The sequence below is a fragment of the Anser brachyrhynchus genome, assembly GCF_964034855.1.
Source record: "Anser brachyrhynchus genome assembly, chromosome: 2".
In the NCBI taxonomy this organism is placed as follows: domain Eukaryota; kingdom Metazoa; phylum Chordata; class Aves; order Anseriformes; family Anatidae; genus Anser; species Anser brachyrhynchus.
The window spans coordinates 111989977-112005852 of NC_137695.1; the positions used below are offsets into that span (position 1 = coordinate 111989977).

Here is a 15876-nt window from a genome sequence, read left to right on the forward strand (position 1 = left end):
TGGAAATATACTGCACAGTCATTTTACTATAAATATTCAGTTTTACTATTCTACATGCTGCTCTCAAACTGCTCCTGCCCTGGACTATGAATTTGAAATGTAACCTCTACAAAAAATTCTTTTGTGTTTTAATTTTGGGGTACCGTACCCAAATAGGAAGTATATTTCTCTGTAAAAATGCAGCAGTTTGTCCTCAGCATAAATTCTTTTTTTTGCCCCTCTGCTCCACTCACAACTTCCAGATACAATTTTATCTAATACAGGTCAAATTATTTCCATAACGATCAGATTTTAATTTGTGATCTTTTTAGTTCTGAGTTTGTACCGCCTGTGTAAGTGGAATAAGATCGTATAACATGTATGTAACTCATTAAGTGAGCTTCTTTCTACTTATAAAGGTAAATCAAGGATGGGAGGCTATCCTGTTCCAAAGCCATCTTTTAACTTGGCTGCAGTTGTTGCAGAAACAATTGGACTTGCTGTTCAGGATGAATCTGTAAGTACTATTCCCAAATTTCACATGGAATCAACTTTTGTTGCCAGTTGTTTGAAAACAGTATTTTTCTCTTTTGCATTAAAATTCTGCAAAAAGTATTCGAAGTTCCAGTAAGTTCACTCTAGTTTGCTTTTGCTTACCCACCAAAGAATTTCTGTAGCAAGAGCAGATGTAATTGAGCTGACCTGTCTGGCGGCTGGGGAAGTGGGATGGTCATGTACATGGCAGGAACCACATCTTCTAAATTTGACAAGGACAGTGGAGTAAATCCTTGGGTCTGCCAACCTCTGTGCAGCAATGAAGTCTAACGCACCAAAAAAGTTTACTTGGTGATGAGAAAGGTGACTCAGGTGAGACTGGTTAACAATTTTTGCTTGGTAAGTACAGGGAAGATGATGGTATACAGACAATTTTTTTTTTAGACAAAATATGTCTGCACATTTGCATAAGTGAATTTTTGAATTTCCATAAAATTTCTTTAAAAACCACTGGTGAAAATTTTCTCTTTCTCACAATTTGTTACTTTTTTAAAGTTAGGAGTAGTTCTGTTTGAATGGGACTTAGGAGTATTTATGCGCAAACCTAGCATATGTGTAAATTTTAACTCCAATAACTTCTCACGCTTCTGTTCTTTGTTTTCCTTCACCACTTGCAAGGAGTCCCAGTCTGTATTGAATTCTCCCCACACTAATACTGTTGTGAACCAAGCTCCAGAGTGCGTGCAGTCTGAAGACTCAAGACAACATCCAGCTTCTGAATCAAGAAATGATGACAACAGTTTAGGGTGTGTTTCCACTCGTTAATAATAATGTTGTTTTAAACAGCAGTTTGCTTTAAAGCTACAGACACAGAACGAAGTATTTTCATATTATATGGGTTTCTTTCAAGTAAATAAGTTGTAATTTGGAACTGATAAAATACAAAACTGTGGACTTTCCTCTCAAACTTCTGATACAGGCTTTCTATGTACGCACTCCCTCCCTGAATTATTTCTTTTATGTTTTACTGTTCACAAGTAAAAAAGAGTACTTAAAAAAAAAAAAAAAAAAAAAAGACTTGCAGATTTTTCCTTCACTTGCAGAAGCTTTGAGAATCAGTTGTCATGGTTATAAGATCTGTACAAGAACCTAGATAGGCTGCTTTCACAACCATTCCCACTTTCTTCCATTTCACTGCATTGAAAGGTAGGCAGCCCTTTGGTAGGAGAGATTCCTGGGTAGACTTAATTCTGTCCTTGGTTCTCAATTGAATGTAGAACAAAACTTCTCATCGTGCTAAAATGAAGGACAAGGTCTGTGTTTTACTTGCCTTTTACATTGTTAAATGCAACAAAAATTTCCCTTTTCTTTTTCCTTCTGTTCTCAGTTGATGCTGGTTAATAATTTCAGTTAATACTCTAACAGCTTCAGTGCAGAACACTGATAGGAAATGTATAGTTTTTGTATGTCCCTCTTTCTTCCCCCAACCCCCTGTGTACACCAGAAAATTATTTAATTTCTTACTGTATTCAGTTTTTTAGATGCATCTCAGAATACTCCACCGCATGTTGACTGGGATTCTCAGGTAGCTTCTCCTGTTTTTGGAGCTTCTAGCAACATGAAGAACAACTCAAGTACATGTCATACCCCCTGTATTTTAGATTCAGGATTGAAGCCTAATGTCAAAACCAACCTCTTCAACAATCCTTCCAGTTCTAGATCTCATAAAAGCAGATCAAAATCTGAAGATGTTGCTTTTGTTGCGCCACTGAATCTTGGAACTGAAATCAGCTCAGTTATCAGCCAGGCCTCTATCAACAGGCAAATGGTTGTGAAAAAGAATACTAATGAGGCTGTAACTTGTGTTGGAAACACTTGTGCAGCTAAAAATGAGGTGATCAAGAGTGATTTCCTTCTCGTACACCAGAAGCAGCAAGAAGGCAGGTGTGGTAAGAGAAAGAAAGTTGAAGACGAGCATGCATTTAGCTGTGAAAAAACATCTTTCAACAAAGAGAACTCTGTACCCTTTCAATCAGATATTCAGCATGTTAATGGGGAGCATACGGTTGATAAGCCCTTGGATTTGTCTGATCGCTTCTCTGCAGTTCGTTGTCAAGAGAAAAAACAAGGGAGCGAGGAGACCTGTAGAAATAGACTGAAACAGGTGACTCTGCATGATGTTTTTTCACAGCTAAGGAAGCCCCTTCCTGAGGGTCCACCATCTATTCAGAATGCCAACAACGAGAGCTCTTCGTTTGGCAGAGATTTACAAGAGGAACCCTATGTACAAGAGGCAATGCTGGGAAAAACATTCCCGGATAAGAAAAACCAGATCCAAATGAAAGAAGAAATCCCTCCCTTCAAAATTGCACCACTGCCAAGTACTGTAGACACAGAGCAACTTTTTGATGATGTAAAGGTATATTTTTCTGACTTTTTTTCCTTCTCCTTTGAAATGCTTTGTTCAAGTTTTGGGAAATAGTAAAATTGCAATATGTTGTTAGGTTCCCAGTGGCCATGTACCAAACAGAAAGAAAACAAGAACAGGACATGGAGAGTCTGAACCAGCATCTGTGCTTCAACCAAACCCTTGTAGACTATCAAAAAACAAAGCAGTACAAAACGAACAAGGTAACCTAACAAAAATGTTCCTTTTATTCCCTAACCCTGCCAGCCTATGCTGTGGTTGAATCCAATTCTTTGTATCTTCTTTTCTCCCACATTAATAACTTTCTCTGTTCTGCCTCCAGTTTAGTCTCATTCTATTCAGCACTTCTCAAGATCACCTTCAGCTTTTCAACCTGTATCATAATTTACTGTGTTTCATAAAGTTTTTCTTTTTCTTCTTCCTCCCCTGTATGATGAATGTATCATCTGGATTCAGCCGTAAACTCAACAAGTTAGGAAACCTTTTTTTCCTCAGTTATTTAGTATTGTTATTGCTGCACGCAGTGTCTTACTGCAGCATGTGAATAACAGATACTGAAATTAAATCTCAGGAAGTTTGAGTTCAACCTATCTACGTCAGATGTTTGAAAAGTGTCCGCAAGTATAATAATGAACCATCGTGTCTTTCAAGATTCCCTATGACCTATTAGTGCCTTTAATAATGAACAGATTTCTGTCAGATACTTTCTTTAGAAGTTATTTTCTTTCCCATAACTGATTCCAGTCCTAAAATTTGTATTTTTATAACTGGGATTGTCTCAGTGTTCCTTAGCTAAGATGTTGTGCTGCATACTCTATGTAGAAATATTTGCATTTTAAGGTTAAAAAATCTGTAAGCGGTTGGCGTTGTCATGTAGCTTGTAATCTAGACCTCTAGTTCACAAATCAGGAGGAGCCAGCTCTGGAACCATTGTTCCAGACACTTCTTTACACTTGTGGTCTAAGACTCAATTTCTGTATTCTTACTGATCTAATATTCTCTATCCAATTTTAATATCATTTGATTTGCACAGTACAGAGATTTTACCTGCAAGAGTATTTAAGTATTACATACAATGTACAAACACAGAGGCGTGGTGTCCTCCCTGAATATGACAAAAAACTTAAGATGCATTTCTGAATCTTCAAATAAAATTATTTATACCAAATGAGTATGTTTACTATTTGAGAAAAATCAGTCACTAAAACCAAAGATGAATTGATGAAGAGAAAGCCAACTCGTGTTTTAGATACAATCAGATGTTGTTTCCAGAGTTTAATTCTGATCATTTGTTTCTTTTGTCATATTCTGTGTCCAGACCTGAAAGATAAAACTTCCTTAGAAAAACTTCAGTGGAGCATAGACCCAGGAGCTGACCTTTCGCAGTACAAAATGGACGTTACTGTGATTGATACAAAGGTAAATTATCAGTTCTGCACCAAGTCAGCATGTTCCGTAATATTGGGAAAAAAGCCTCTAGAAGTAACGATGACACAAAACGGGAAAGTAGCTGATGCACCACAGTGCTGTGAGGCCATTCGGAGGGGCCTGGAGAGTTGGGCAGTGAGGAACCTCATGAAGTTCAACAAAGGCAAGTGCAGGGTCCTGCGCCTATGGAGGAATAACCCCATGTACCACAACAGGCTGGGGGCTGACCTGCTGGAGAGCAGCTCTGCAGAGAAGGACCTGGGGGTCCTGGCAGACAGCGGTCTGACCATGAGCCAGCAGCGTGCCCTTGTGGCCAAGAAGGCCACTGGTGTCCTGGGGTGCATTTGGAAGAGCATTGCCGGCAGGTCGATGGAGGTGATCCTGCCCCTCTGCTCAGCACTGGCGTGGCCACACCTGAAGTGCTGGGTCCAGTGCTGGGCTCCCTGGTACAAGAGGGACACGGAGATACTGGAACGAGTTCAGAGGAGGGCTACGAAGATGATTGTGGAACTGGAGCACCTATCATACAAGGAGAGGCTGAGAGAGCTGGGCCTGTTTAGCCTGGAGAAAAGACAACAGAGGGAATCTTATCAATGTGTATAAATATCGGTAGGGAGGGTGTCAAGAGGATGGGGCCAGACTAGACTCTTCAGTGGTGCCCAGCAACAGGACAAGAGGCAAGGGGCACAAATGAAAACGTAGGAAGCTCCAGCTGAATATGAGAAAACACTTGTTTACTGTGAGGGTAACAGAGCTCTGGCACAGCTTGCCCAGTCTCCTTCTCTGGGGATATTCAAAACCTGCCTGGATGGGATCCTGTACAATGTGCTCCAGGTGACCCTGCTTGGCAGGGGAGTTGGACCAGATGATCTTCAGAGGTCCCTTCCAACCTCAGCCATTCTGTGATTCTGTAATATCATGAACTGTACTCTGGGCAGTCCAAAACCACTTGCTGACAAAAATCCTTTGCTCCTTTGATATTTGTTTGCACTCCTAAAATGTTTGTTTATGCATAGTACAGTACAGTTATCCTAAAACATTTCATCTGTCTTGTATTTGATAAACTTTGCCATGTGGTATTCAGTATGAAATTGATGGTCTTGAGGGTATTTAGGTGTTTAAGACAAAAAAATGTTTTAAATCTCATAATTTTTCCATTGAAAGCATTCCTGGTGACATATCTTTATGTTAAGTAATGGAAGATATATAGATCATGACTACTATCCTTCTTTGATTTGGGGGCATGTTGGTTATTAGAATTAATGGGATCACTGAGAATTTTCCTGAACTTTGTTTGCTTTGTCTAGCTTAAGAGCTATCATAGTGTTTTAAATTGAGATTGACTATTTTGAAAATAGTCAGTGTGTTATTGCTACTTTTTTTTTCCTTTGTAGAATTTTAACATGAAAACTTTAAGGAATTTCTTGTCTATCAAGTAATGTTATTCGCCCAATGTATCCTTCCCATTTCAATTTCAAAACAAGTTATTCTCTTATGTAGATTTTACATCTTTATCTTGAATACATTACTGCAGAAAAAAATACCACGGTGTCCAAAAGTTTTCATAATGGTTATGAAAGGATTTTATATATACAGCAATGATAATGACTATACCAGTTGCTTCTGAGTCCAGTTATCGTGTTTCCTTATTTTTTTATTCAGGATGGTTCCCAGTCAAGAATTGGAGGGGAAGTTGATATGGATTATACATATGTTAGTGAAAGTGTACTAATAAAAATGAAAAATCAAGAGCAAAACCAGGAAAGCAGTCCAAGTAAGACTTTTTTTTCTTCTTTGGTGCGCTTTTTGTGAAGCAGTAAAGAATAAAGGATATTTTTTCCCCATGTGTGATTAGATAATAGGAAATGGTTTACAGTAAAAGACACATATTTATTTTGCAGTTCACAGAGATTAGTCTGTTTCTTAACAGAATCGATGGTGTCTGTTTATTTTAGCTTACATTGTGTAAATAAGGTTTGTTCTGAGACAAAGCTAGTACCGTGCTTTTATATTGTTTAAGATGTTAAATACTTTCCATGTTCTGACCTGTAATGAACATGCTTACAACTGAAAGCTTTGAAAGTTTGCCATGGAATCATATCAGGATTTCTATGACCAATTTCTAAGACCAGTTTCGTTTTTAATGGTATACAAGTAGAACTAGTGTATTTAAAATAAATCCAGGTGTATTTATATCACATCTAATGTATGGTAAGTGGTGCATCATGGCTGCAGAGCAGTGACTTTCAACAGTGGTTGTTGATTTTTTGGAGGGGGGCCACAGTGTTTGGGGTTATTGTTTTTTGGGGTGGAGTTTATTTTTTTTTCTTTGTTTCTATTTTAAGCTGTTGCAACTTGATCACATTTACGTAGTTTATTTCCTACCTAAAGAAAATATTTCCTTCTGCTTGGATTAAGCCGGAATTACAACAAAAATCTCATCTATGTACTTCTAAGCTTAAAGGTATATCAAAGAGATTCAGCAGTTAATCAAAGTTTAGAAATGGAGTCAAGGTATCTTCATGAAAAATTTGAGTTTTGTACACATTTAAAAGACTCGTGGAAAGGTTGCAGAAAGGATAAATGTATCAGTATTGTCAAGTTAATCACTGCTGGAGTTGGAAGCGGATGCTAATTCTTGATATCCATTCAGTCAAAATATGCTTTCTTAAATTGCTGAGAGACTGATTTGGATGTTCATTATGTTGTTTTTTATAATAGGAGGAGAAAAAAAAATGAATGATACCATAACAGAAATGTTTGATCGGACAAATGATGAAGAATATGAATCATGCCTACCACAAGATGGTCTTCCTGCATGTGATGAAAAAGAAACTCTTCATGAAGAAGAGCAGGATAAAGGAATAACAGTAGCAAGCAAGAAACTAAAGAGTGGGATATATTTTTTTTTTGTCTTTATTAGACTGATCAAACTACAAGAGTTGATTTGAAGTCAGGCTTTGTTCTGTAGCAACAAATATGCCAAATAAACTCTGAGTTCATTTTTTGTAAGTTCACGGAGGATTGTAATGACGTAACAAACCAACCTGAAAATTATGTTGTTGGTTGGTTTATATTGCATGCACACAAATATGGGAGATGTAATGGAAGCTGACATAGAAGCTGTACGGTGAGGTGACTCTTAAAGGAATCACAAGTTTTTGGCTGTAGATCATGACTGTAATTGCTTGCTTCCTTTGCTTCCCTGCCTATAGTGAGATTTCTCAATATTTTGTTTTTTAAGCAACCTTTCCTTTGCAATTCTGCTCATCTTCTTTGTTTGTCCATTGCTCTTTTCCTTCTTCTCCATTACTGCTTTTTGATCACTGGTTCAATTCTATATTATTTCTGCTTTTTCTTTGAATCTGCCACCTCAGAGCAGCATGCACATGGCATTTTTATATTTCTTAATAATTTCCAGCATATCATTTTGCAGACATTTCTCTAGGCAGTCTGTTAACCTTATGTGACGTGTAATTTTTTTTTCTTCATGTATATTTACAGAACATGAGGATAAACAAGATAAAGCCAAACAGAAAGCTTTTGTGGAGCCATATTTCAAAAGTGATGAAAGGTAATTTGCCTAATAAAAATAGAAATAAAAGTAGCTTGTTTAATACAGGCATTTTAAGGCTCTTTATTTCCTCCCTATAGAGAACGTTTTCTTCCATAAAACAAACCTGTTTGTATGTAGCTTACTAGCAGCTGAAGATGCACGGGTAAAACACAGTAAATTAGATAAAAGCATTAGATAAAAGCTGAAGGGGGGGATACGACTAAACACATTGAGAGGCATTTATATCCTAATTGCTGAAATGAAAGGAATGATATTTCTGCTTTTTATAATCCTGTTGAATGAAGCATTTTGTGTTCCATGCAGTTTCCTATAGGCAAGTAGCCATGCACGAGTTTATCATCAAAGAGTCTAGGGGTGGCTTGTACAAATAAAAACTTCCATATCTCTGGCTTTTTTTTCCCCTTCCTCTAGGCAATAAATGAGGAATTGTAAGCAACTGTACCTCTTAGTGCTTCCTCTGTTGCCTTTCTGCCTAATCATCATTGGTAGTGTGAATCTTCATTTCCTAATGATATTATGGCCTTCAGTTAAGTAGTTATTGGCTTTTCTTTTTTTTTAACACCTCAGCGTGTTTTCTTTGTAGAGGAAGATTTGTTTAGTGTTTTCCGGTTTTGAAAAAGAGTTAAAAAAATAAGTAAAAAAATAAGTAAATCTATTCAGTGCTTGAACCAGAACATATATTCCTCCTTCAGAAATCAGAGTAAAAACTTCTGTGTCCCAGACAAAATATGTATTCTTCAGAAGATGTATTTTTTGAGTAATTTACATCAAGTTACTTACTTTCACTTGATGAAAAGTCATAAAAATCTGAGACACATCTGGAGGTATGGATCCTAAACTAAGGATCATAATATATTTTAAAAACCTTGGGACTGTTTTCCTTACAAAAATAATTTTATTCATATATGAAATGCAATGTGTTCGGGTTTGTAGATATTTTGTGATTTTTTTTCTTTCCTTGAAACTATCCATTATTGTATTCTAAAAAAAAAAAAAAGAGAAATTTCTCAGACATACAGAGGAAATGAATGTACAATCATATGAAAACATTTTTGCTTTTCAGAAAGAATACAGTGTTGGATTTTCCTCATATTGAGGTTATTAGGAAGAAAGAAGAAAGAAGAAAATTGCCTGGCCATACTTGTAAGGAATGTGAAATAGTAAGTACTGCTCTGAATTTTGGTCTTCCAGCTCTTCTGCTATCTAAGTTAGGAAGTGCTATTGAAATTATGAGTCTGGTTGTCATCTTCAGTGCATAAGTGAGCAAAAAATTGTCCACCAAAGCTGTTTATCAAGTTGTATTGTTGTGTTTTTTTAACTGTAGCAACTGCATATAACTTTTTTTATGCCTGTATGAAGCTAGAAACTTCTCACAGTATAGTTCCATCCTGTGGAACCAGTTTTTGTTAATAAAAGATACATTAGCTAGACAAAGAATGATTTTAAGTTTCTGTAGTTCAACAAAATCTACTGAAATTCACAGGTACCGGAATAAGTATGTTCTGTTTCCTGTTGTACCCGTATGTCTTGATTTCTGTTTTGTTTCTTGTTTTCTGAGGGGTCCGTGTTTTCAGACAGTTAAACCAGCATAGGTGCCAATGTAAATATACATACAAATGTTTAAAAAAATATTTGCCTTAGCGGGGAAAAAGTGTGAAATTTTAGGTTTTTCCATTCATAAGTTTTCCCTTCCTTTAAAATTACTGAACTGCTTTCAGGTACTTTGTATAAAGATAAAATATTGACATAGTTACATGTATAGTAAGGTTATTTGGTAATGTATTTGGTTACAGTAGACCTTCAGGCTAGAGTTAATTAGGCAATGATCTAATAAGTAAACATTCTGCAAGTGTGAATTATACCTGGAGTCTTTTCATATAATTTCCACACCTATTTAGAACCAACATTTTTCATAGATTCTCCTGCTGTTCACTTTATAGTTACGTTTACTTAGCTGAAGAAATTTCAAAATTCAAAAGCGGAGTGCATTTTGGACAAAAATATGTTCCTGAAAAGTATCTCTGGTAAAACTCATTAAATACAAATAATTAACTTTTACAGCCAACTTATAAATACCATTTTCTCAAAAAAAGTGTTTAATTTAGATAGTTTGAAAGAAAACTGGATGCTGAAGGGATGGGGAAATTAAAAAATAATTTAAAAAAAAAAGAACCCACAAAACAACAACAACAACTTTAGCCTATTTTTTTTGGGCTTAGAGACACCTGTTAACTGTTTCAATTTCCTGTATCTGTAAGCTATAGATCAGCCGATCCAGTTCTTGTTACTTCCTGGTATGTTAATTAGAATGGTAACTTTGCAAACAGTAACAGCTTCGATTTTTACAATATTAGGTTTCTACATCAAACTTCAGAAAACATTTTTTTAGTCTAGGCCATTCAAGATGAACGTGAACATGTGTAATGCTTGGCTGTATCACTGTACCATAATAAAACTACCTTGAAATTAAATGCCTATGAAAAAAGGCGTATTAGATGAAGCATAAATGATGTTTTAGAAAAGTCTAGGCTTATTAATCACAAGGTTTTGAAAAGTTTGTGAAGTCTGAGGAAATGTTTAGGGAATGGGTAAAAATCAGTAAATTGTTTCGGCCGCGTGCTACAAGCAGTATGTGAGTGGGAGGGATTACCTGTCCTTCCGAGCTGACGTGAGAGATTTCACTTCTGTTTGTGCCTCGGCAAAGCCTTACTTAAGTCCTTTAAGTCCTCATCGCAAAATGTGGTGGAAGCATCTCATTCACTTCGCAGCGTAAAGCATGTGATACGATGTCTTGCCTTGTTATGATGGCTTCGTATGAGATCAGAGAGAGACTGTGTGGAGGAGTCACTGCTTGTAGTTTGTAAAAGTAACGTTTGTAAGTGTTATTAAGTCTAGCTACGCTTCTAAGCAGGAGAATCAGTCAGATGTTTTTATATAAATTTAAGTTACAGAAATGACTAAGTAACTGCTAAACTGATGACTAGTATTTGAAGGATTTGTTCTCTTTTTGAGACTGCAAATAAAGGTGGAGCTCTGTAAAGAATTCTTTCATGATGAACGTGCTGCAGGATGAGACTTTTTCTTTTCATATGTAGAAAAACCTAGCTTAAATGTTCTATGAGGACTGCAGATGCGGTGGATAGTGATCTCAATCTAGAAAACAGCAGACTTATTTTTTCTGTAGAGCAGACACATAGGTAACTTTCATTCTATGCCAACTGCAATACAAAATAAAGTAAAAAGGGAAAAAAAAGTTGCTTTCAACTTTCTTTTGAATGCACACTTAGCTTGATTGTGTTTTTTTCATTTTTGTTTCCTCAAAAACTCTGCTGTATTTTTCATTGTTCGATCCACAAATATTCCCTTGTAATCATAAACTTTTAACCCCTCCCTTTCCCAGTGCAGTACGCTGCAGATTTTTAGTGGGCTGTTTTCTAAAATTCCAACTCTTTGAAGGACAAACATAAGGTGTACTGCTAATTGTCCTTAAATAAGACTCAGCTAATAATCTATTGGGTTTGCACAGATACTGTAGAATTTTCAGTTAGTTTTGTTGACTCTCTCACCATGTCATTTCTTAACTCTTTATCGGTGAATGTTGATGTGTACTGGATGATTTCCTGTTCCTCTTTTTTCATTAGTCTCTAGATCTTTAAGTGAGTGGCAGGCATTTTTCCATCTGGGTCTCAGAAGTCCATCGAAGTAACCATGGCCTCACTTCATCTGACTCAATTCCTGAACTGTTGATAATCCAGTTTAGTTCTGGTCTTGGCCGTAGGCTTTTTGATGTTTAAGGAAACTTTGTATCAGACAGTGACAAACTCAGTTTCTCCAAATTCAGGGACTAAAAAGGGCTGTGCTGTTGGAAGTGTTGGAGCAGGCTAGGTTTAGTGTATGATATACTCTGAAGAACTTTTTACTATGGTCTCATCACCACTCCTGAGTATTTCCTATGGCAGTGGCAGTCCATTTTGTCCTACGTACAAGGACTTTGTCGGAGACAGAACAGTAATCTGAAATTTTGGGTACAGCCTACTAATGACCTGAATCTCTCTGATCTTGGCCAGGAAACCCATATGTTACTAGACCAACTTCGTGTACTAACAAGGGCTTTTAGAGCAGAATATGTTCTGGTGTCACTGTTTGTAGAAAGGCGAGAAATCTGAACTGATATTGGGGGTAAAGCTGCAATTCCCACAGACTATAGAATCCTAAAATGAAGCAAGGCTACTTTTCCTAGTTCATGCAGTAGTCATGTGGTTACTCTCTTATCTACATAATCATCAATATTTACATCTCAGAAATAAAAATCCTCCTCCCCAAAATCGTATTTGTTACTTTACCTGCTATCTGTTAGTAAAGTACACTAATAAATCCCTGTTGTTTTCTTCTATTCCAAGTAAGTAGGTTTTCTGATATACTACCAGTAGATGGAGACAGGAAGTAACCTCTGTTGACAGAATTATTCTGTTTCTTTCCTGTTTGCCACTCTAGATCACGTTCCAGCTGACTGAATGAGGTTTTAATTCTGCATTTTTGAAACACAACATTATCATTTTGGTGGAATTGTTTTACCACTTCTATGGGGGCCAGGTTTCTTGTGCAATCCAGACTCTGAGTGTTGGCTTGCCTCTTGAACCAAACAATGCTTTCAACTTTGAAAATACCTTGGTACCCTGTGGTATCTAAGTGTCAGGTTGCTCTTTTAGCAGTTGCTAAACTAAAATCCCAAGCTAAAGAACTGCACCAAAAAGTCTGTTTTTTCATGATGCTACTTAAGGGAACACACAGCAAAGAAGCTTGGAGGGTGGTGTATATACTTTTTCTCTTTTCAGCTGACACAGGTTTTTTTTTTTTTTTTAAAGAAAGGGGGTGTTTGGGGGAGAAATAGCTAGTCAATTTAGTGCATACTCTAGAGAATGTCCAGGTAGCTTCTGGAGTCCCAGTGGTCAGTCACCATACATTAAGCTGGCTCTTCATGCACACCTAACTTGAGGATAATAAAGCAGGAAGCATTTTGACTTGTTTGCTATAAGCTCAGTAAGTTTAGATACTGCAAATAATTTTGCAGCATGCATTGTATTTCATTTTTTTCTGTTTTATTTGAAACTGTAAACTGAAACTTCGTTTATTAGGGAATTCCTATCTAATTCAACACCCGTGTCACAGCTTCACAAAATCAGTCAGTAAAACTGTTGACATAAGTAATTATACACATTGCTAAACCTTGTACCTGTGGTATGTTAAAAGATACAAAGTTAACACATGCCACTGTAAGGTTATGCTTAATCTGTAAATTCTGTAAACTTTTAGGATAATGGCCAGATGTTTGTCATGGGGATAACAAATCTTTACTCTTGGCTGTCTTCACCCTTATTTTTAGATAACTGTGTTAATAAACAATGATCGACAGTGTCGTTGTGTAAAGCAGTTGCTGTATATGTATAAATGTGTTAACTTGGCTTTTTCTTTTTCTAACACACAGTATTATGCAGACATTCCAGAAGAAGAGAGAGAGAAGAAACTAGCTGCCTGTTCAAGACACAGATTTCGCTACATTCCTCCAAACACACCTGAAAATTTCTGGGAGGTTGGATTTCCTTCCACCCAAACTTGTATGGAAAGAGGTTAGCGTGAAAAATGGCTCATAAAGCACTTTTTAAAGCTGATTTTTAAAATGGTTTTCTGGATTTGTCTCTAGTTCATCCTCATACAGCAGCCTTTCTCACCCAGTCTTTCTGAGCTCTGTTTACTTACCTGTAACCAGAAGTTTGAAAGAATATTGTCTCTGTTTAGCAGCACCTGTACTACTACGAAGAAGGGAACATAGAGAAACTTTCCTAGAACCTAGATAGAGAAGGCAGAAATAATTTGAATTGTTATAGAACTTAATTAAAGCTCTACTTGTCTTTGAAGCAAAGCAAGAACAGGGTCAGCATTTTCAGAGGCAAAGGCTGAGATTGTACTTACTGAGGAGAGATGGGCAGCACCCCTAATCTCCTTTGTCTGTATCTTGAGGGCTCCTTAGCACAAAATGAAAACTGAAAAGTTGAGGGTCAGATGTGATTAGATGCTTATATCCTGGTTATTAGTGAAACTCAAAAGCCCTTTTTTTGTTTTTTTGAACTTTTTTTTTGACTTCTCAAGAAATATTGTTCTTTTCTAAATATTTTTTTAAGTCCTGGAGTTTGGTATAAAAATTAGTTTTTACTAATGGCTTTAAACATGGTGCATTTGTACTGTACTATATGTATATTTCTTCAGAAGTGGTTAAAGTATGAGATATGGAGTGCTATATGAACTGTCTGAGTTACTTTACTCTCATACTGGTTGCAAAACATTAATCTTCACTTATCTTCACCCGTTCTCTTAACAGTTTCAGGTCAGGTGAAGGAAAATGTAGCCAGGGGCGCGGATGTGTTCTTGCATGGTAGTGTTACAGTATACTTCTCATAATCTTTCAGAAAGAGAGCCTTGATTTTTAGATAGTTATGTAACTTTCATAGTGCAAGTCATACTGCTTAATCAAGATGTGCAGAGTTGAGTTTGCTTAAATTTGAACCTGGATTTCCAAGGAATGTGTGCGTTTCAAACATGGTGTTCAGAGCTTTCGGCCTCCAAGCATTGTGGGAATCAAACGTGAGATTTCCTGTTGAAGTCAAGTTCCCCATTCCTAAATATCCACTGTGAGGGGTTAAGGTAGTTACCAAATTGGCAGGCCATTAAGCTTCCTTGGGCTTGGTTAGGCTTCAGGAAAGTTTGCTCTTGCCCATAAATCCGTTTCTGGTATCACATACGGGACAGTGAATCCGTCAGTCCAGCAGGAACACTGCTGAATCACGGCTTCCTTTGTGCGTTGTCTCTCTCCTCCCTTTGTGTCCAGCTAGGTAGGGCTTGGCTGTGGCTGGTCCATTCCTCTTTTACCTTAGGTAATGAGACAGAATTGTCATTGTAGAGCCTTCTTGATCGCTGTCTTTTAAGATGAACAAATCATAGTCCTTCCACTTCCAATCTTGGTTGCCTTGTACCTGTTCCAGCCAATGAGAAAGCTGGTCTAAATGCTAAGCCATGTCCATTTATAACATCAGGCAATCGAGATACCGTGTTAGGGAAATTGCCTTTTACTACCCCTTTGGAATCTGCTTGCATGCTTGTTAAAATTAGCTTCTTAGCAATCTTCTTGTTCTGCTAGGGTAAGAGCTATTCAGTTGTTAATGGTCCTCAACAGCATATTAAAGGCAGACTTTACATCTGCCCTTTCTTCATAAAAGCCGTGTTACACAAGAGTGCAGCAAGGATGCTAGAGAGGCTACCGAACAATTGCAGTTGTCACTCAGAAGTAGGGGGGTATGTAGGGTATATTTTCTGTTTCTTAGCGGTACCTTGAACCAATTGGATTATTATTTTTTTTAATAACTGGGGGTTGTAAAGAAAGCATTTTCCAACTATGAAGTCAGAATCTGCTACTCTCACTTCAGCGGATGTTATTGCTGATAAACAGTAAGGGTTTGACAAAAGCCAGATGCTGTAACTGATCTGCATAAAGTGTCTGCTTACCGTCAGTGTTAGCTAAGTTGAGCATGTTACAGAAATTTCCTATACACTTTTCTTATCAGAGAGCTGTTCAAAGGGTGTTTGATCTGTAGGTTACTGTTTGGCTTCTTCCAGATTGACAAGTCTAATAAAAAAGAATGCTCTCAAAACAGACACATATACCCTTCAGACCCACAAAATGCATGTGCCTAAAGTTTCCTCTTTGTGACTAGGGAATACATTTTTAAGTGTTTTTTTTTTATCCAACTGAATTTGCAGTACTGATATACTTGTTACTCTTATGTTATACAAAATCTTTTTCAGGAAAAAAAAATTAAATGTGGTTTGCATTTAGATGAACAGTTCATAGCCTCCATTCTTCTCTTCAGTCTTACCTGTTGGTGTTGCATTACTGTGCAGTCATCTACCAGAAAGC

The 15876-nt window shown here is 37.0% G+C and overlaps 1 protein-coding gene across 6 annotated transcripts in view; it reads left to right on the forward strand.

Moving 5' to 3' along the window:
- Positions 1 to 15876, forward strand: part of RBBP8 (RB binding protein 8, endonuclease) — a 42600-nt gene that overhangs the window by 25933 nt on the left and 791 nt on the right. For 5 of the 6 annotated variants that reach the window (XM_080580373.1, XM_080580371.1, XM_080580369.1 and 2 more), the window contains 10 exons: positions 399 to 496; positions 1153 to 1280; positions 2008 to 2893; positions 2979 to 3105; positions 4221 to 4321; positions 5993 to 6104; positions 7052 to 7222; positions 7835 to 7904; positions 8971 to 9067; positions 13393 to 13534. In XM_080580373.1, coding sequence (XP_080436499.1) covers positions 399 to 496; positions 1153 to 1280; positions 2008 to 2893; positions 2979 to 3105; positions 4221 to 4321; positions 5993 to 6104; positions 7052 to 7222; positions 7835 to 7904; positions 8971 to 9067; positions 13393 to 13534 — 1932 coding nt within the window. Of the gene's footprint in view, positions 1 to 398; positions 497 to 1152; positions 1281 to 2007; positions 2894 to 2978; positions 3106 to 4220; positions 4322 to 5992; positions 6105 to 7051; positions 7223 to 7834; positions 7905 to 8318; positions 9068 to 13392; positions 13535 to 15876 lie in introns of those variants that run through there. The other variant, XM_080580374.1, reaches the window with a different exon arrangement.